This window comes from Candida albicans, chromosome R (assembly GCF_000182965.3).
Source record: "Candida albicans SC5314 chromosome R, complete sequence".
Lineage (NCBI taxonomy): Eukaryota > Fungi > Ascomycota > Pichiomycetes > Serinales > Debaryomycetaceae > Candida > Candida albicans.
The window spans coordinates 1,270,284-1,290,667 of record NC_032096.1 but is presented as its reverse complement, the minus strand read 5'-3'; the positions used below and the strand labels follow the sequence as shown (position 1 = coordinate 1,290,667).

General features: G+C 31.6%; 4 protein-coding genes across 4 annotated transcripts; 1 reads left to right on the top strand and 3 right to left on the bottom strand. All coding sequences in view use genetic code 12, as the record gives it.

Annotated features, from left to right (window-relative positions):
* Window positions 1-5,659: 5,659 nt before the first annotated feature.
* On the top strand, window positions 5,660-8,047 carry CAALFM_CR06030CA (uncharacterized protein; the record flags this gene model as incomplete). Its single annotated transcript, XM_708390.2, has 1 exon — window positions 5,660-8,047. The coding sequence occupies one exon, from the start codon at window positions 5,660-5,662 to the stop codon at window positions 8,045-8,047; it is 2,388 nt and encodes a 795-aa protein (XP_713483.2).
* A 528-nt stretch (window positions 8,048-8,575) lies between these two features.
* CAALFM_CR06020WA (uncharacterized protein) lies at window positions 8,576-9,703 on the bottom strand (the record flags this gene model as incomplete). The annotated part of the gene is made up of 1 exon (XM_708389.2): window positions 8,576-9,703. One exon carries the CDS (start codon window positions 9,701-9,703, stop codon window positions 8,576-8,578), a length of 1,128 nt encoding a protein of 375 aa, XP_713482.2.
* Window positions 9,704-10,819: 1,116 nt separating this feature from the next.
* Window positions 10,820-12,112, bottom strand: CAALFM_CR06010WA (uncharacterized protein; the record flags this gene model as incomplete). Its single annotated transcript, XM_708386.2, has 1 exon — window positions 10,820-12,112. One exon carries the CDS (start codon window positions 12,110-12,112, stop codon window positions 10,820-10,822), a length of 1,293 nt encoding a protein of 430 aa, XP_713479.2.
* Window positions 12,113-14,031: 1,919 nt separating this feature from the next.
* On the bottom strand, window positions 14,032-16,509 carry SOK1 (Sok1p; the record flags this gene model as incomplete). The annotated part of the gene is made up of 1 exon (XM_710792.2): window positions 14,032-16,509. The coding sequence occupies one exon, from the start codon at window positions 16,507-16,509 to the stop codon at window positions 14,032-14,034; it is 2,478 nt and encodes an 825-aa protein (XP_715885.2).
* Window positions 16,510-20,384: the final 3,875 nt, after the last annotated feature.

The window sequence follows — 20,384 nt, the reverse complement described above, 5'->3', positions numbered from 1 at the left end:
CAAAGATCAACCAATAATGACTAAATTCACTAAAATATAGAATAAAAGTAGGGGGCGAAGGAAAATAAACCAGATATCAAAACAAATGATGACTGTGACAAAAAGTTGATCTTAAAAATATTGTTATTGTTTCACACAAAAAAAAAAGTAAAAGAAACAATGACGTTGTTGTTGTTATTATTCTTATAATCTATGTGGTTGTAGTTTCAAGTGCAATGGAATCAATCTTTCTGAGCTTTTCTTTTTTAAACTTTTTTATTAAGAAATTTCTGGAATAGTTTAATTTTTCTTAGAATTCAACTTCTTTGCTATAAGCTAAGTAGGCGCTGCCACTTTTTCTTCTTCTTCCTTCTTGTGGGGCTTTTTTCCTTTTTTTCTTGTCTTGTCTTGTCTTTACTAATCTGTCCTGTGAATCAGTTACCCTTTTGACAGGAGGAATAATGTTGCTTTTGGATCAGTAGTAGATATAATCTCAATAAACCAAAAAAATTGTGGTTAAACAATTATTGAAGAAAATAAAAGAAGGGTAATTGAATAAAATAACCAATCTAAGCTGAGATGATACAAATATATTTGTTTAAATATGTGAAGTAAAAAAATAAAAAAATAAAAAAAAATAAAAATTTTTCCCTCTCAATTCTTGTTATTAAAAAATTGAATTTTTTTAGTGTGTCTTTATATACTTTTAATTTTAACTTTTTATATGGCTTCACACACACACATATATACTCTCTCTCTCTCTCTGTTAGAGTATTTCTTTCTTTCCTTCCTTTTGTTTTTTTTTTTTTCTTTTACTCTTTCCTGTTGCTGCCATTATTTTTTTTTTACCTTTGCCTCATTTCAAATTTTTGTTCTTTCTACGTTTATTTTCATTTGACACACTACTACTCACAACACCCACAACAACACAATGTTTGTTCTCTATTGTATTTTGAATTTACAACCAATTGATATTATATCAACAAAAACATTCTCAATACTCTTTGTTTACGGTGAGTTCTTGTTTTGAGTATGATTTGGTTTAGTTTGTTTAGTTCTAACTTCTGCTTTGTAATACTATTCGTCCTACAAAACGAAATTACTTGCCACCACCAAACAAACACTCACAAGCATTCCGCTTAGTCTACTTTTTATTATGAGGGATTTTTTTTCCTTTGTTTTTCTTAACAAAACTCTTTCTTTTTTTAGTCTTTCTTGTCATGTACAAACTAGTTAGTTGTAGTGTTACTTTCCTCTTATGTTTCTATTCTGTTTCACTATGGAAGATGCATAACATAGTCTCTAATAATAGGGGAGAGGAATAGGAGATCTTTGTAAGCCACTATTAATAAATTATTAATCGGAAAACTAAACTAGCGGATAAAGATGTTCAACCGGGCGCAAATTCTGGGTCAGGTAATTTCTGTGTCATGTATACAGGTCGTCAAAAATTTTTTTTATTTATTTTTGGATTACTAATTACTTCACCAAGTGATGACGATGGGAGGCAGTATTCTAATTACGAGCCAGTCTATGTAAACTGAAATTAATAAACAAACCAAACTGAAAAAAGAAAAAGAAAAAAAAAAGCTTTTCTTTGAGAGTCAGGGTGGGTTCATAATCGGGGCTTAGTCGTCTATCACAATAGTGATTGATTGATTGATCAGAGTTAAAATTAAGTTGAAAATAGATCAATCATCTTAGGCTTGTTCATGGTTTCTTTTGCTATTACTTTGGCCTTGCATTATACGTACTTTCTGGTTTTTTGGTTAAGCTCTATTATTGAAATCCCACTGACTCAACTAACCAAATGTGGTGGGTCATCTATTCCTTGATTTAGTAATATCTACTTGCGCTCTATTCTATTCTTTCTTCTAAATATATGTGTGTGTTCTGTGCCATTTTATTTAGACTTTTTTTTTCCCTATTGTCTATTGTGTTTACTACAACTATTTTCTCTATCTTACAAAGAAGTTCCATTCTTAGCCTAAATTTTTTGCTTTTAAACTACAAATAGATTTTTTCCTTAATTAGTATAACATGAAGATGACGAAATCATACTTTGTATTGAGATCACGACTTAGTTGGAATAGTGTTTTTTTTTTTTTGATGATAGCAACTACAATAGAGTCTTGTATTATTTAGTATTATTTTACCTTGTAGGAAAGAAGATAGATGGACATAATACATTCCAGTTATAATCAGTGTTGTGCCAAGCTTTCCATCAATTGTTAGATTGTTGTGTATTGTTAGACCAAAAATATTACTAACCATTGCTATCAGTAACCATTGTCACTTTAAAAATAATAGTAAATGTGTATAGATAAATGAGCTTATTGTATAGGAATACTCTTTTTCAGAGCTATTTACATCATGTGTAATCAATTGTAGATATTGCAAACCCGTCTATTAACTAACAACTGGCAATATAATTTTGAGTCGCTTAAACGAATTAAGTTATAGTTTGTATTTTCAGTGAAGAGCTCTAAACGATTTTTTTTTGAAATATAAACTTACGAGTTTGTATCACCGTTTCATTGTTGAGTTAATTTTAACTTCTTGGTGTAAACATCTGAAAAATTCAATTGAGTTAAGTTTTCGCAACCAAATTTCATTCATGATAAATTTTCGTCTATCTCTAACCCACCTGGTAAGGTATACACCGAAATTGTCCATACAAACTATGCAAATGAACAATTTATATCTTTTATAACACCGTCTATTCTCTATGAATGTTTGTTCTATTTTTTGTGCTAGCGATATTTTGAATACCTTTTGTGTTGTATGTTGTTTATAAATCGCTTATATCTCGTATTTTATTGGATATTATTAAAAGTGCTACATTATCCCTAAACAGGCAGTTTTGCTAAATAAAGTTTCTACATTTTCTGCAAAGTAGTGACGGTTTGACATTTATCGTAGAAGAAAACTTACTGCTTTCACCATGACAAATTTGAATTAAGAACAACAAGAGTGTTTATGTGGCAAGTGTTCAATCTTGTTAGAAAAGCTGGTTTTACGAACAAACGTTTTAACATTATTTGCAAAATATCCAAAGGAAATACTAGATGAAGATCAATTTTTTTATTCGTAATTACAGAATATTCTCCACCTTTTCGTATTTTTTTCCAGTTTTTTCCCGTTTATAGTGTAAAGACGATATACTTCTTGGATACATCATGTTTATTCAACTGTTTTATTGTATGAAAGATTAGACAAAATTGCTCAGTAAATGTTATAAATAACCTATTTTCACCGTGATGTAGTATCAGGGGACAATTTTATGAGGTATAACCGAATACCAAAAACGAGAAAAAAAACCCCGAAAAACGTGTTGCTTTTATATAATTTATTCTATAAATAAGTAAATACATATTTTCTTGTTATTTATCTTGTTTGCATTTATAAGATAATGTTCATGTAGTCTGCTAATTGTATAGCTTACCACGTGCATGCTAAAATATTATATTCCCTAGATTGCAAATTGTGTGAATTATTAGAGGATTCCAAACACCAAGAAAAGTGATTTATGCAGTAACTTAGAAGTCAAAATTGAGAAGTGAGAGGCAACCTATAGAAATCAATAGATTTAAGTTTTCTTTAGCACATGTTTCGGCTAATTGAGTTATCAAAACTTTGAATCTTCTAAAGCACCCACGTGAACTCTCCCTTGTGAAAAAAAAAAAAGGTTCCCAAATTTTTTTGCACAATGATTCGGATTATCTTTTCTATCAAAATTTTAATTAAAATTTCATTTGATCCAAACCGTTGCCATGTATTGAAACACATTTGTGAAAGGGAAATAATCTAAGTACACTTGTTTAATTGCTCTTTTATTATCCCTCACTATTGTATTTTTGAAAACCACAAAATAAAAGTTGAACAATGTTACTGCAAATCAAATATTTTACCGCAATGATGATGTGATTCAGTTCAAATATTGGTTCATGTATTCACCACGTTGACTATAAGCCTCAAATGATAAAACCCTCAAACCAAATAATATTTGCACATAGTAATGTATTGGGTGAGGATGAGTCGGTTCAATGTCTGTGGCTCAACTGGTAATGGCTGAAGGAAAGGAAAATACTTGTTAATTTGGACCTGTTAGAAACTAGTTTAAACAATCGAACTTTAATTGAAGACATTATTTCAATAGTACTAGACACATGCATGCACTTTATTAAACTGGTACTATCATCATTATTATGAATTGATAAACTCCAAACCCTTTCATCAATGTACAACTTGCTAGTAATTTACTCTATTGAACACACGTGCTACCAAATAACTTTTCATTGTTTTATTCATCCTGTGCTAAACTCATTTTTCTAAGCCAATATCTCAATGATTGTTAAAAATAGTCTTTTATTTTTGACATGCTTGGTTTGCGTTGCTGAAAATTTTAGAATGATATCAAGTGACTAAAAATAATTTATACAAAAAGAGAGTGTGTTAATTTAGGAAGTATCAACAAATAAACAATAATTGTTTCCCTATCATTTTGCTCTAATAGAATATAATATGTCACTCTTGGGCCAAGTAATGCATTTAATTTAATTATAGGGTTTTTTTTTCTACTTTTCTTTTGTCCATTCCCGTTTTTCTGCAGCCGCATTATGGGCATTGTCATCATTATTATTGACTTCTCTTTTTTTGTTTTCTATTTTTTGATATTTCGTTCTCTTTGTTTATATTATTATAGCATTCTGTTTTATGACAAAGTCTAGAACAATTTGGGAATTTTTTGAAATGGCAACACCCCGGCGATATCGTTTAACCTCAAATAAATTCTACAATCAATCACCATTCCCCTTCGTCTTTCAAAGATGAAGCCTGAAGTTTTTTTATCTAGAACTGATTATCATTATCAGCCAGACAGTATTGATATATATTTATTTTGATCGGGTCTTAAATTTAGTAAATGGTACTTCTACTCTTCATCGCGTCTTGTCAAATTCTTTTTCTTTTAGAAACAATGCATAATTCTAATTGAAGGAACATTCTTTATGGCTAAGAAGTCACAAATTCAACCACATGGGCGGGTTCGTACCCTCAAATAAAAAAAGTAACAAATTGGTATGAAATGATATGGAGTATCCACAATTTTTTTCACATAACAAGGAAATAGTTCATGCATATATGGGTTTTTGTGATTGTTGTTATAGTTGTTGTGTGATTTATTACCATTAATATTCGGCATCAATTACTTTTTTTAGGTGTAAAAACCTAAAATAAAATAAAAGGAAACACCTGGAGAATTGTTTCGTTATCAATTTCATCCAAAAGCCGCCGAGAGACGTCAAATTAAACCTTAATACTTTGTATACACGTTCCTTTTCTAATATTTATCTAAATTATATATAGAAATATGTTTCAAGTTATAACTATTACCACGTTCTGTTTTTGTTTATATTTGCTCATTCATTAAGGGGAGGGGTGGCTGATTATACCTAAAATAAATGTTATTCACAACATTTATGAATGGATAAGTAAAGTCACATCATCCTGGGGCTTAATTGAGACGATGATCAACATGTTCATCGATATATATATATATATATATATCCGCGTATATCTGACTCAACCTTGAATTTTTAGAAGACTCTGTTTCCTTCAAGTAACAAATAACAATTTCATTACTTTTTATACCCTTTTCAAAACCACTTTTAACTTGAACATGAATTTCATTCTCACAATTATCTTTCTCATATCGAATTATTTGCTAGTTGTTGAATCAGTTGCAATCAAAAATTTGTACTCCTATTTATCACTTCACAAAAAAGACAATGCTGGTGATAGTTCCAATGACGTCTTCAAAAACGTAGACTTGTTTTACGGTACAGATAAAAATGGTCACATGTTCCCCGGTATAACCCAACCTTTTGGAATGGCTAAAGTGGGAGTTGACGTTAATGATCCTGGTTTCGGTGATTCTTATTCTGGATATGCTCCTAATGGTGTAATCACGGGGATTTCTATGATGCACGAGAGTGGAACTGGAGGTGCTCCTCAATATGGTGTGGTTTGTCAACTACCTTATACCGATGAAACTTTGGCTGGTGATCAAGAATTATCATTAAATAGAACTAAGAAAGATAGTGCTACCATTGGACAATATTTTGTTAATACTCCAAACATTGACATCGAGTTCACATCTGGTGAAAGAAGTGGATTATTCAAGTATAATTTCCATTCTGGTGATAAAGCTAATGTATTGGTTAACGCATCACATCATTTATCAGCACCTAAACGACCACAATGGACACAACATTTTGTCAAAGGTTCCATTAAAACGAAAAACAACAATGGATATATTGGTCAAACTACCATTAAAGGTGGTTGGGGTGATCAATCTGATTGGACAATTTACTTCTGTGGTGAATTTAATGCTGATTTTACTCAAGTTACCAGTTTTGCTAATGGAGAAATTTCTTACAACTCCAACCAAGCCAATTCAAGCAAAGGTGATGATTCAATGGGGTTAAGTTTCCAATTCAATAAACAAGATTTGAAAAATAATGAACTTATTAGTCGTGTTGGGATATCATTTATCTCCACTGATAAAGCTTGTGCAAATATTGAAGACAAAAATTTTGATTTCGATTCAATGGTTCAACAGAATCAACAACAATGGAAAAATGAAGTTTTCCAGAAATTTGAAATTCAACATGACAATCAAACTGTTGTTGATCAATTTTACACCAATTTGTATGGGATTCATTTGTTACCATCTAACCGAACTGGCGAAAATCCAAATTGGGATAATCAGGACAATATTGTTTATTATGATGATTTCTTTACTATTTGGGATACATTCAGAACATTAAATCCATTAATCAATATAATTAACCCAACAAGAGGTGCTGAGATTGTGCAATCACTTGCTAACACTTACAAAAACGATGGATATGCTCCAGATGCCCGTTCAGCAAATCAGAATGGTCGTGTTCAAGGTGGTACCAATTCTGATATTGTCATTGCTGATGCTTATGTGAAGAACGTGGCAAACAATGTTGATTGGAAATTAGCTTATGCATCAATGGTTAAAAATGCTGAAGTTGCTCCACCATACTGGTATGACCTGTATTCACCAACTGATTCCTCCAAGCAAGGTCGTGGTGCCTTACCAGACTGGTTGAAATATGGATATATCACTCGAAACTATACACGTTCTGTTAGTAGAACTGTTGAATACGCATATGATGATTATGCAGTTTCAGTTTTGGCTAAAGATTTTGGTTCTTCAGATGATCACGATAAATACTTGAAGCGTTCGGCCAATTGGCAAAACATTTGGAATTTCGATGCCTCAACAAACCATTATCATTATACTGGATTTCTCCAACCAAAAAATGCTGACGGTTCATTTAATTATACCAGCTATGATCCTTTAAATTGTTATGGATGTTATTGGGGTAACGATGAATACGAAGCTAAACCAATTGAATATGGTTGGTCAATGCTTTATGATATGGAAACATTGATTGAATTTATTAATCATAATAATAACGACAAAGATAACGATGCATCATTGGTTATTCAACGATTAGATGATATGTATTTATTACATGGACATGAAAAAATTGTTGATGTGGGGAATGAACCTAGTTTTGCTACTCCTTATTTGTATAATTTTATCAATCAACAATATCGATCAGTGGAATTGGTCAGATATATCATGAACACATATTTCAAGACAGGAGAAAGTGGATTGCCAGGTAATTCTGATGCTGGATCAATGCAGTCATGGGTAATATTTGCCATGATGGGAATTTACCCTATTCCTGCTACTACTACTTACTTGATCACATCTCCATTTGTATCAAGTTTGACAATTAATTTGGAAAATGGTGCTCAATTCAAAGTAAAAGCTAATAATTTATCAGAAAAGAATATTTATGTTCAATCATTAAAGATTAATGGCAAAAAATGGAATAAAAATTGGGTTGATCATAATACGTTATTTGGAAAAAATGGAGGCGCCATTGAATTTGAATTGGGTGAGAATCCTGTGGTTTGGGAAACTGGTGAAAGACCACCTAGTCCTGGACATTATAAATTATAAAGGAAATTCTTTTATGTCGTAGTCTTGTTTTGTATTAAAATAAAAGTTCTATTCGTTGTTTGCTCTTTTTTTTTTGCTTGTAGAAGTTTGCCAGGAAGTGGCTAAGTGGTCACCATACAATTTATTACAACTAACTTATAATAATACAGGAAGCATAGATTCAATTTGAAAGTTTAACGTTTGCAAAAGGAATTGCAACAAAAGAAAGTAAAACTATGTCTTGTCTGAACTCTCGCTGGATGTTGTAAAAGGTTGTTTCTTATAATGTACGTAAAGTACACCCAAAACATTTTACAGCCAAGATGAATACTAAATAATTATTAAATAAAATTGACTATAAATAAATTAAATTAAAGAAATAAAAAAGAATAGACCGACCGTTTTCACTGTTATATATTTAAACACTCACATTCACAGCAGCACTTGCACTAACACTTTATCTCAAATACAAAACACCGCCCATGGTTGTGTAACATCTTTTGTCAAGGAAAATAATAAATCATTTTTGCATATTTGTCCTTCAATCACTTAAATATCAATCTCAGTTTCATTGATCAGACATTTGAATGTACATAAATGTAATAAATAGTTTATTTTAACTTCGATACCACGAAGATTTTTCTTATTTTCCTTGAAAAATATCTTGTCTCGTAAATAATTAATCAACTCGTCATATGTAATATACATGTTTGGTGCCTCCTCTTCTTCAAGTGGTATTATTGATCCAGTTGCAGCTATACTGTGATTTGTTTTCCCATTTCTCAAATTTGAAGTCTCTGTTGTTGGGGATGGGTTAAGTAATTTAGCAAGTCCATTGGGAGATGTGTTGTTGTTACTACTGAAACTGGAGTTGGCATCCCTGGAACTGACACCGTTTCCATTGTGGTTTTGAGATCCATTTCTGGCGTGGTTACCACTATTAATATAATTACTGTCTTTGCTGTTGTTTTTGGGGTGGTTATGGTGATGAGTAGTGGTCACTTTTGGTTTTGTTTTATACACAAACTGTAAACGAACATCAAACTTTTCATCGTTATGAGACATGTTCAATTTAATTTTACAATTGTAGATCTTATAATTGTCAATCTGTATCTGTTTATCATCCAGTGATAATTTGCGTTTTCTTCCTCTTTTCTTTTTGCCATTTCCAGGCGGTGAACTTGAAGTTTCACTTGTTTTCGATAATATTGAATTTGATGTGGACATACCACTCGATGTCGAAGTTGGGGATGTTGGTGATGAAAGAAGTGAATGATCATCTCCATTTTCAGATCCATTATTTGAGTTTGGTAGTATTGAATTATTTTGTGTTGATGATGAAGATGATGCTACTACTGAAGATTCAGATGAGAACACTGTAGATGAGCTCTCTCGACATTTTTGGATCACATCTCGAGATAAAACCCCAACATTATACAATCGTTGCATAATTTTCTTTCCCAATTGTACTTTTTTATCATCAGATGTTTTTAGATTGATGTGGTTGCTAGCAGAAGTGTTATTTGGTAATGGTGAAGGGAATGGAATTGATGTTGGTGTCTTATCTACATGATGTTGAAACTTAACAATTTTAATAAAGCGCAGATCACTTGAATCAGGGGAAATCCTTGTATAAGCCGTAATCATTGAATCCTTATTCTCGACATTGTCTGTCATAGTACTGTCTATTTGGAATACCTGTTAATTGTGTGTGTATATCACCAAACCCACACACACGTACACAAACAACTCCAAAGAAAAAAGTGAAAATTCCAAACCAAACCAAATAAGGGTGCAAATTACACTGAACTTTGAACAGTCTAAAACTATAACAAAATAGTTTATGAACTCAACCTAAAGGAGGGTGTAATTCAAATGAAGATGATTAGAAGAAGTTGGGTAATAAAAACAGTGTTGAAATAATAATTAAATGTTGAAGAAGTGGACCTCTTTCTGCAAATTGAATTTGTAGGACAAAAAAAAATAAAATCTAAAACAAAATAATATTGTGAATGTTAGAGAAAACACACTTAATATACACACACTTCCACACTCCTCGATGGTTGATTGAAAAATTAACAAAGTCAAATGAGAAAGTAATAATTTTAAATGGAAAACAACTTTGAATCAAAGTGTAACTTATTTTTAAACTCTTGGTGTGTCAGAAAGCAAAAAATTCACTGTAAGGAGTGAAATTTAACAAGTAGCTAATAAACTGGTACTAATTAAATTGAAATTTCAAGAACAAGGAGTAAAGAGTAAGGAGGAGGAGACGGCAAAAAAAAAAATATAGCTTAATAGATTCGTGTTAATTTAAAGTTTTTTAACATTCCAATTCCATTTAAAGATTGCGTCTTGCCAATCCTTTTCAAGTGCTTGTTCTTTTCCCTTTCTATTTATTTGCAAAATTGTTTTGATTTATCTGAACTTAACACTAATTTGAGTACACATGTCTGGAACTAGTATTATAAGAAAAAGAATTTAGAATCGACAAAGAAGAAAAATGTCGTCCTTGTTCAAATGAATATCTAAATAGAGGTTTAATTTCCGTGTTAAATTTAATCTCAAACACATTGATAAAGAATGTGCGACGACGCCCAGGAAAGGAAAGGAAAGAAAAAAAAAGGAGAGTCGTTTCGAAGATGTGTCACAATCTCATCACGTGCGCGATATTTTACACAAATATGCTTGAACTTGTTGAGTACAACCGATTCAATAAATTGATTATCAAAACCTCTAAATAAAATATGAAAATCCATTTTTACATTTTTAGAAATATCGTGGCAACTGAATTCAATACAACAGAGTATCTTCTGTTACACTTTCACCTTGAGTAAATATATGCTCTTCGATTTCTTCTGTTCCTGTTCCTGTTTCATTCTCGGTTTCCGTTTCCGTTTCCGTTTCTGTCTCCTCTGGTATATTCGATAACGCTCCTTCATCAGTACTACTGACTTCCTCACTTTCTTGTAGAATATTGACACCTCTTGGTAGGTTTCTTTGTTCCATCTCTGTTTGTTCTTCTTCAAATATCACTGTTGATGCTGCCTTTCTCTTGCTCAGCAGTGTCCCAGTTGGCTGATCTTGTACCAACTCATCTGCAAACTTTACTGTTTTGGAATCAGTACTCGTTTCATCATTCACGTCTTTTGATTTCCTACCTGTGGTTGCTGATACTATCTGTGGCAGATTTAATGATGCATGACCAGATGCCCTGGCCGTTATCTTTTGTTTTGATGGATATTGATATTGATTACGATTTCTCAATCCTCCTGTGTATGCATAACCGTCATCTTCCAAGCCAACAACTTCAATCCCTGTGCTTTCAATATCATCTATATCATGAATTTCATTAATTTTGTTGTTATCATTATCGATACCACCACCAAGCTCTTCATTAATTGTGACATTCCTAAGTTTTTGCGTGTCGTTAAATTCTGGATTTCGAAGAGTTATTCCTTGTTGTTCTTTCAATTTTTGTATTTGTTGGTGTTGCTGCTGTTGCTGCTTTAATTTCAATTGAATTCTTGATTTGGATATATTGGGTAATATATCAGGAATGATTACTTCTTCAAGTTTCTTCTTAATCCCCAATCCTTCATTTTCGTTGCTAAATCCAGTTCCAAGTGATTTCTCCCACACTTGTTCTAATTTACTCTTATCAACACCTGCAGTTTTCATACTTGGCTTACCCGAAGCAATACTGGTGGTGGTAGTAGTAGTAGCTGGTGTCGATACAATTGGTTCCCCCGATAGAACAATTGAAATGGCACTCATATTTATCCCCGCAATGGTACCAACAATACCACCCAAAAAAATACAAACAATCAAAAAATGTAAAGTAGTAATTGAGAATAATTCAATTTGGGCTAAAATCCAATCAGTACTTCTTATCTCATGTAATTCTAAAAGATACACCAAGGGAATAATAACAGGAATTTTCAAAAATGGTATGTATATCGAGATTTTGAAAAATATTTTTAATGGGATGATAATTGTGTGAGAAATTATTGAATGAATCAAATTATAAATAAATATCACTGGTGATATTGACCATCTTAGAATTGATGATATTATTCCTAACATTATTCAAGGTTTATTTTGATTATGGGATAAGGTTTAATGGGATTGCTATTAGTTGATAAAACAAACGAGTGTGATTTATAAATTGTTCTTGGGTTATTTTTTTTCTGTTCGTATTTCTCCCTCGTTTGGAATTTCATTTTATTCTTTATCAGTTGTGGTTGTGACTAGAGCGAGATCATCTACTTCCGCGGTATCATTTTCCGCCATAGATTTTTATCTTTTGCGGGGTCCATGAGTTTGGCAACCTCGTAATATCAACATAGTTGGTTCTTATCATGTAAAATAATCAATCTGTTGATTCTGAAGTACAAGGTTACAGTAACTCAGTGTGCAAATCATACTTGTCCAGTTGTCATCAGCACGAAGTTTGAAATGCCACTTGCTTTTAAGCAATCAAACCATGGTTGCATTTATCAATAAGATTAGTTTTACACTATCAAGTTAATTGATAGTCATGTTTATCAACTAAAGTGGTTTAGTAGAATCAAGGGGATAAAAACATTCTTTTGTCGTTACTGTTGTTGTTAGCAATTTTTAAAGTTCAAACAAAGAATATGTCCTTAAAACAAGGTGATCATTTAGTTGTAATGTTACATATGACGTAAAATCTACCCAGTCATATCCTCAGGGTATATTTTGGTTGGTTATTAGTTAGTAATAGACTTCTTATCAAGATCAAGTCCTCTATGGGATATATTTTGTAATTGCATAATATTACATTACATAAAACTGCTCTTCTACACATTAACCCCCTTAAATTGATAATGTTTGTTATACGATAATTATTATAATTGATTCCGGCCTCTATCTCTCCCCTTTCCCCCATTCCCCAATTCCCCTATTCCAAGGTTTTCTCTTCCTCCCTTTTATTGAGTTGACCAGGTGATTATTCCTTTTTTTTTCTTTGTCTTGGGTTGTCTTGTTAATCCACACAGTACTTAGTGATGAACAGGGTGAAAAGGAGGAAGAAGTGGGGGATGATAAAACATATCATTTTCCTTAATCGTAATACATATCCAAAACAAAAAAACAAGCAAAGTTTAGTTACATGGGTATGCCCCGGAGGAGTAAGTTTAATTTGACTATGTTGATAAGTAATGAGTTGAGATTTAAATGTTCGTCCATACCATATTTCATTGTTCCTTTTTTTAAACTTTTGTTACACCTGATTTTAACCCCTCTCGTTTTCACAGAGTTTTTTATTCAATATTGTCTTTAGTACTTCCAATGATAGGGTTAATTTGTATCCTGTACCATTACAAAAAAATTGAAAAAAGCAAATCTGAACCTAGAGAATTTAACTTGTGTTTTAATTTTATTTGGTAGCACTTTTGCAGATCACGTGCTCACTATAGATCTGTAATTTTGTTGATGTGAATTTCCACTTCTTGACCAAAGCACATGGAGTCCAGGAAGTATAACTGATGTTAGTTGATGTTTGATTTCAATACTATTTAAAAGAACATTTTGGGAATAGACAAGGAGATTTATTAAAAACATGTTTTAATATTGCAAATCTAATCTTATATCATAACTATCAGTACTTTAGATTGAAATCGAATAACAATGTGAAAATTTACATGAAAGATATTCCACCATAATGAGAACACCAATATAGAACAAGAAGGTCTAGGGAAAGAATAACCCAAAACAGTTAACAAACCCTTCCAACCACCAGAAGAAACGATTCCAACAGGCAATATTTATAATATAATGTAATGTGAAATAATATTAATATATATATGTATGAGTATATATAATAAAGAAAAAAAAAAAGAAATTTAAAAACCTATCAACCTAAATATTAATTAATTTAACAAAAAAAGGAAAAGAAAAAGAAAAACCGTAAAATAAACGTAAGGAAAAATAAAAAACATTTCTTTATTTTTTTTAATTGGTGGTGGTGGTATTATATTCTATCATGATAACATACTTAATGGGGCTGAAGTAGTATTATCAATGTTTGAATTATTTTCACCACCACGATGAGATGTTGGATTAGTATTATTGGCTTTATTATCATCATTTTTCTTCTTCGAACTAACATCATTACTGTCATCACCATCTTCCATCATGGTTGGTAACATTGTAGAATTGTCTTGTTCTTGTTGTAATTTTGATCGTTGAGATTTGATATAATCAATGTAATAACCACCAAAAACATTCCAATGAAACTTAACCAATGTAGCTATTCTTGTAGCAATATTCTTCAATTCATTACTATTTGAAGTTGTGCTAGTGGTAGTACTAGTGCTAGTGTTTGTAGTTACATTGGCGGTAGTAGTAGTACTAGTCACATTACTATTGATGGTGATGTTACTGTTGTCACTTATTAAATCGTCATTTTCAACAAGTACTGAAATCTCTGCTAATAATTCTTTGAAAACTTTAATTTCCATCAAGCCATAAACTTGAGAATTTGGTTGCATATGTTTCATTAACCAATTATGACTAAATTGTACTAAGCTTTTGATTGATGGATCTGATACATTAATATTTGATTCATTAGGATATAAATTCTTCACCAATTGTAATGAAATAGCCGATATATTTTTCGTCCATTTGATATTCCCATTATCATCAGTAACAATTGCTAAAATTTCTTGTTGAACTTTGGCAATATTTTTTGCAGATAATAAATTGGTTGAGACTTTGGCATTAATCACCAATTGTTTATACAATACCACACATAATTGAATACAAACTAATTGACGGGCATCAGCTCTCAATAATACCAATCTCGTATGATCGAAAGCTAATGTTGAAGGAAATTCACTAGCCATTTGTCGACAACTCAATAAATCAATAACTGATGATATTATTATTGGTTTCAAATTGGTGTTATTAATAGCATCTTGGTGTAAGGTGGATAATTTCTTAGCAGGACTTTCAATGGCACCTCCAGATGGTTGTTGTTGTTGTTGGATACTATCAAATTTCTTGACAAAATTCTTATAAAACCAATTTAATGAATCGTGAATGTTTATTTTTGAATGATTGATTAAAGTTTGAAAATAATCTCTTTCAAAATCTACTGCAGTTTCAATTAAAACTGGACGCAAAATTCGAATTTGATGATTGGCAACATCTAATTTCATTGCTTCCAAAATTTGGAAAATCATTCTCAATCCATTAACCAAATATGAAACATTATTGTAATTATAAGCATCAACAAATTTTTCAATCATTTCCACCACCCATTGATCTCTCATTGGTGCACAATGCAGTTTGAAAACATCACCTAACCATTGACTCATTTCTACAAAATCAAATGATCCATGTTTCAATTGTTGTACCAATAATTCAATATCCATAATTTCACTCACTTGTTGACGATCTTTAGTTGGCAATAACGACAATAAAATATCTCTTAATGTAGTAAATAATATAGGTAACCGATGGATTTTTATTTCTTCAGGTTTTACTTTTTGGTTGAAAAATCCTTGACATTCTTTCCGCACTTCTAACCAATATTTATCAATAATAGATTTCTTCCGTTTGCCGCGTTCACCATCCAAATTAGGTCTAAATTGTAATTGTGGATCAAATAAAATATCGTGTCTTAGTTGTGGGTTCTTCAATATTTCGTGCAAATCAATTTCTTTTAACGATTGAAGGTTGATTGGCGGAAGGGATGGAATGGTATTGGAACTCGAACTAGCAGCAGTATTAGACATGAATGAAGTATTGTTTACTGATGAATGTGAAGATGCAAAAGTTGAATTAGTATTGAAAATATTCTGGTTTTGATCTTGGTTGTGATTATGTTGCTGCTGCTGTTGTTGTTGGTTATGATGATGATGATGGTGTTTCTTTTGTCTGAGATGAGGATAAAATGCACTTGAGGTATTGAAACTAATGATTGGTAATGATCTTGATCTATATTTGCGAACAAATTTAGGTGGTTTAGTGGAAGTGAGAATAGGGTTGGCATTGTTGTTTGTTGTATCTAGTCTTATGCGTTTGGAAGAATCATTAGATGTTGGAGAGTTGCGTTTAATGGATGAAGTGTTGTTAGTAGTGGCAGTAGCTGTATTGTTGGTGGCGGTGGCTGTCGCAGCAGCGAGTCCACTGCTAGCAACTATAGACTGGTTGAAGCACACTTGTCTGAATTCTTGATTGTGATGATGGAATGCAGTAGATGGGTCTGAAGTTAACGTCGTTGAAGTGGGCTGTGAGCCAATAACTGTTTGTGATGTGACGGTTGCAGTGGCACCAGAAGTAGCAGTAGTGTGAGACGATGTTGAATCCACTATACCAGGAGCAGTTGTAGGTGATGTATTGGTAGTTGGTGCGGCAGCAGCAGCAGTAGCTGAAGCTGGTGATGAAGCAGTGGCAATATTGTATCCTGGTTGCTGTTGTTGTTGTTGTGAATGTTGTCCATTTGTTGAAGTCATCTTTTAATATGTAAACTGTGTTGTGCTATATTAGAAAGTGGGTAATAGTGAATAGTGAGTAAAACTTAGCTTCAATAAAATTAGCCGGTGTTATTGAATGGATAAATAGTAAAATGATGAAAACTAAAGTAGATATTAAGTGATGTGATTGATTTGTTGGATAATTTTAAATGGTTTTTATAAAAAAAAGGAAAAAAAGAAAGAAAGAAAGAAAATATGATTATAAGTATTTGATGGATGGGAAATTTTTTTTTTCTTCTTCTTTTACTTTATGACTGAGTAAGTAAAATTTGTATTATGTGTGTTGAGTGTGTGTGTGATTTTTTTGCCTTTCTTTTTTTTTCTCTGTTTGTCTCTTTGTTCGTCGTTGTTGTTGTTGATGGAAAGTTTTTTTTTTTTTTACTTAGCTTAGTAGTAGTTGTATTTTTAATATTATGTGGAATGTGTTAGTGTGAGTGTGTGTTAGTGTAAGGTGGGATAATTTATACTAAAAAAGAAATCTTCTCACTGCACTCACAAAATAATAAAAACCAAAAACCAATAAAAAAAAAAGAAACTCAAAAAATATAAAAATAATATTTGAGTATTGAACGACCTTCCGATAGAAAAAAAGGATAATAAACAGAAATTTAAAAATTAAAACCTGAAATTGGGAACTTAATGGCGATTGAAGAAAACCGATTCCTTTATATATGTATAAATGGTAGTGGCGGKTGTTCTTGTTGTTATCGTGTTAAAGTGGTATAACAGTTAACTAATTATTATTCTGCCAAATAACAATAAGCTTGATATATGTATGTAGATGACAAACAAAAAAAATAAATCACCTTCTTTTGTGAATATGAAAGTCAAGTATATATATGTCGATGTCTAAGCTTCGATAGAATAAAATCAAAGTATTTAAGGTTCTAACGAAGTGGGGGAGGCTAGGATTATATTAATATTTGCTTGTAAATCTGTTGATAAAAACCCCAAATAATACTAAATATCAAATGATTGGAAAACTCTATTGATATTATTACTCTTTTTTTTTGGTTGATTATTATTTGACCAAGAATATCTTTCCTTGAAAACTATCTATTGTAAGTCTTTTATTGATATTATTGGAAGAACAGTAAAACTGTGATTACTTTACGGACAAATAAGATCGGTCTAGTTTGACGATGCAAATTAATGTTTGTTTGTGCTGAAAATCGTATAGTGGTATCTATTGGTTTGATATTTCTTCTTTTATCTACTATTATAGAATGATTATGTGGTAGATATATGCACTGAAATTGTATTTACGTGTGAAGTTTGTGAGAAGGGGGGGGTGGGATGATAAAAGGTTGATATGATATAGAATAGTTTGATGATAATATTTTTTAAAAAAGGGGGAAATTAAAAATAAAACAAAAAAGCAAAAAAGAGAAATCAACGAAGCTTAATATAAATATATAAGTATTCAACAACTACAAGAATAAAGGAATGGAATGGAATGATAAAATAGAGAATCAAAAGAAAACAAATAGGAAATTCTATAAATGTAAAAAATGCTTACAAGTACAAAAAGGAAAACAAGGGGAAGGAAGTTAGACAAAAAAAAAAAAAAAAGAAAAAGGAAAATGAATGAATGAGTATTATGAGTAAAAATAATGAGAGAAAATTTAACAAATTGGAAATACAATTTAATAATGTAGAATTTAGTTTTTTAGTCATTTCAATTTCAACCAATTTCGACACTGCAGTTTCTTTTTCTTGTACTATGTCTTTGTTTGTTTCCCTTCTTTATTGTCTTTTGGTATTTCCATCTCATTTATTTACTTGCGGTTGTAGCTGTTGCTCTGAATGATAATTGCTTTGCTCGTCATTTAGTATTGTCTAGGTAGATTTCTGGGTGTGTGTGTGTGTGAGATGAGGAAGACTCATATTGTGTAGGTGATGGAATGAGGACAAAATCATTCTCTTGTTGGTGATGATGATTAGAAATGTTATTGTTCGGGTATGCCCACATATTTCTTACTTGTCCTGTATATAAATTACATTGTGCATTTATCATTTCTTTTTTCTTTTTTTGTTGTTGGCCCTAGTAGATAACGGTGGCGGTAGCGGTTGGTGGTGGTCATGCAAASCGCCAACAACAATTACTACGACTTGTGCGAAACTACGAATTAAAATGAGACCAATAATGGAGGAAGGATACGAAAAAAAAAAAAAAACACAGAATGCCGCAAGCAATTGACAATCAAACAGGGGGTGCAAATAATCACACTATCAACATCCAATAGAACAACTTTGATAGTTTCTCCTTTGACATATGTTATTTATACAGGAGTTGATTATTCAATATACAGAAGCAATCTTTTTAAAACAAGATATAGGGGGCGTTATACTCATTACAAAGACAAGAATTGAATAACCCCGTTGTGATGGTGTTAATGATCATTTGGTGGCAAAAAAGAAGCAAAGCGCCAAGGCAAAGAAAATGAAAATGAAATTACTAAGCAGTTGCGATACTTCCAGCTCACATGTGTTAGAATCCGCTTATTTGCCGTCACAAGCAAGTCTAATTTTGCATTTCATTTCTTCTTTTGCATCAAATTCTTGGTTTGTCTCACATTTCTGAGTCACGATGAAAGTTCGGAAAAAAGCAATAATGAATTATACAAGAAAAATTGCACCCACCAGGGAAGTATTGTGTTATTAACTTTTTCCTTTTTTTGCATTCTGTGATTTTAAGGTGGTGAGTGGCATATCACGCAAATTTCAAACATATCCAAACCATATCACCAAACGTGGGTTCATCGGAAATTACTATTTTGATTGTTTCCGGATATTATCGTCCACTCAACATAAACTACATCTGCTGATAGCAATAGACATTGTTAACTATCAAGCCCAAATACGTAGAGTAAAAAGTAGTTAATCAGTTAGAAACAATCACACACTTACAACTTTACCAAGTCTTTTATGAAAATCACCTAATTGCAAAAAAAAGAATACCATACAATAATAATTGCAACACTTCAAAAGACTGGTAAATTCTTTTTCTAGATTTGGTTTTTATTTATTTATTTCTGGGTTATTTTATCTGTTTTGAGTTTATTATTCTCGAATCAACAATCAGGAAAGTAACAGAACTTGTTGTTGGTGGCAACGGTTACATGTGATATAAAATATGTTTTACCACCAATGAATGCATACTACAACGAATAATGATGTAATGCTATACAATTTGATGTTTTGTTGAGTCATTCAATATCATCTCTAAAAATAATAATAATAATAATAACCGTTATTACTATCTTGCATGAGACCAGATAAAATAAAGCAAGATGGAAATGTGCCAATTTGGTGTTATATTTGCTTTTTTTTTCTCTTGCCGGTAATAGTTGTTTCTTTTTTTTTATTATTCATTCTCGTGATTCATTTCCTAATATTGAAATTGATTGGCAGATGATGGTGACGAGTCAAGTTTTTGATTTTCGTCATAGATTATTTTATTTTATTTTTCGGAATCGGATTTATTTTATTTTAGTAAGATCCGATCCCTATCGTCTTCTGTTTACTATTTCTTGAGAATATTGTTGTTTCTTCTTTTTCCGAAAATTTATATGTTGCTCTCTTTCCCCACTTTTTAATTACTTTTTTTTAAGTATGTACAGCACAAGAAATTAATTATTCCGGATTATCATAAATACGTAAATATAAACAAAGATTGGCAATCCAATTACAAGTGAGTGGCAAATATATATAACTGAAGTGGGTGATGGTCATGGTGTTCAAGTCTGCCGCTACACTTGAATTCATATTTCCAGTAAGCCAGTCATATTTTATTGGTCAGTTGAAATTGTTGGGTTTTGGTTTTTTTTTTTCTTAGCCAATGATCAAAATTA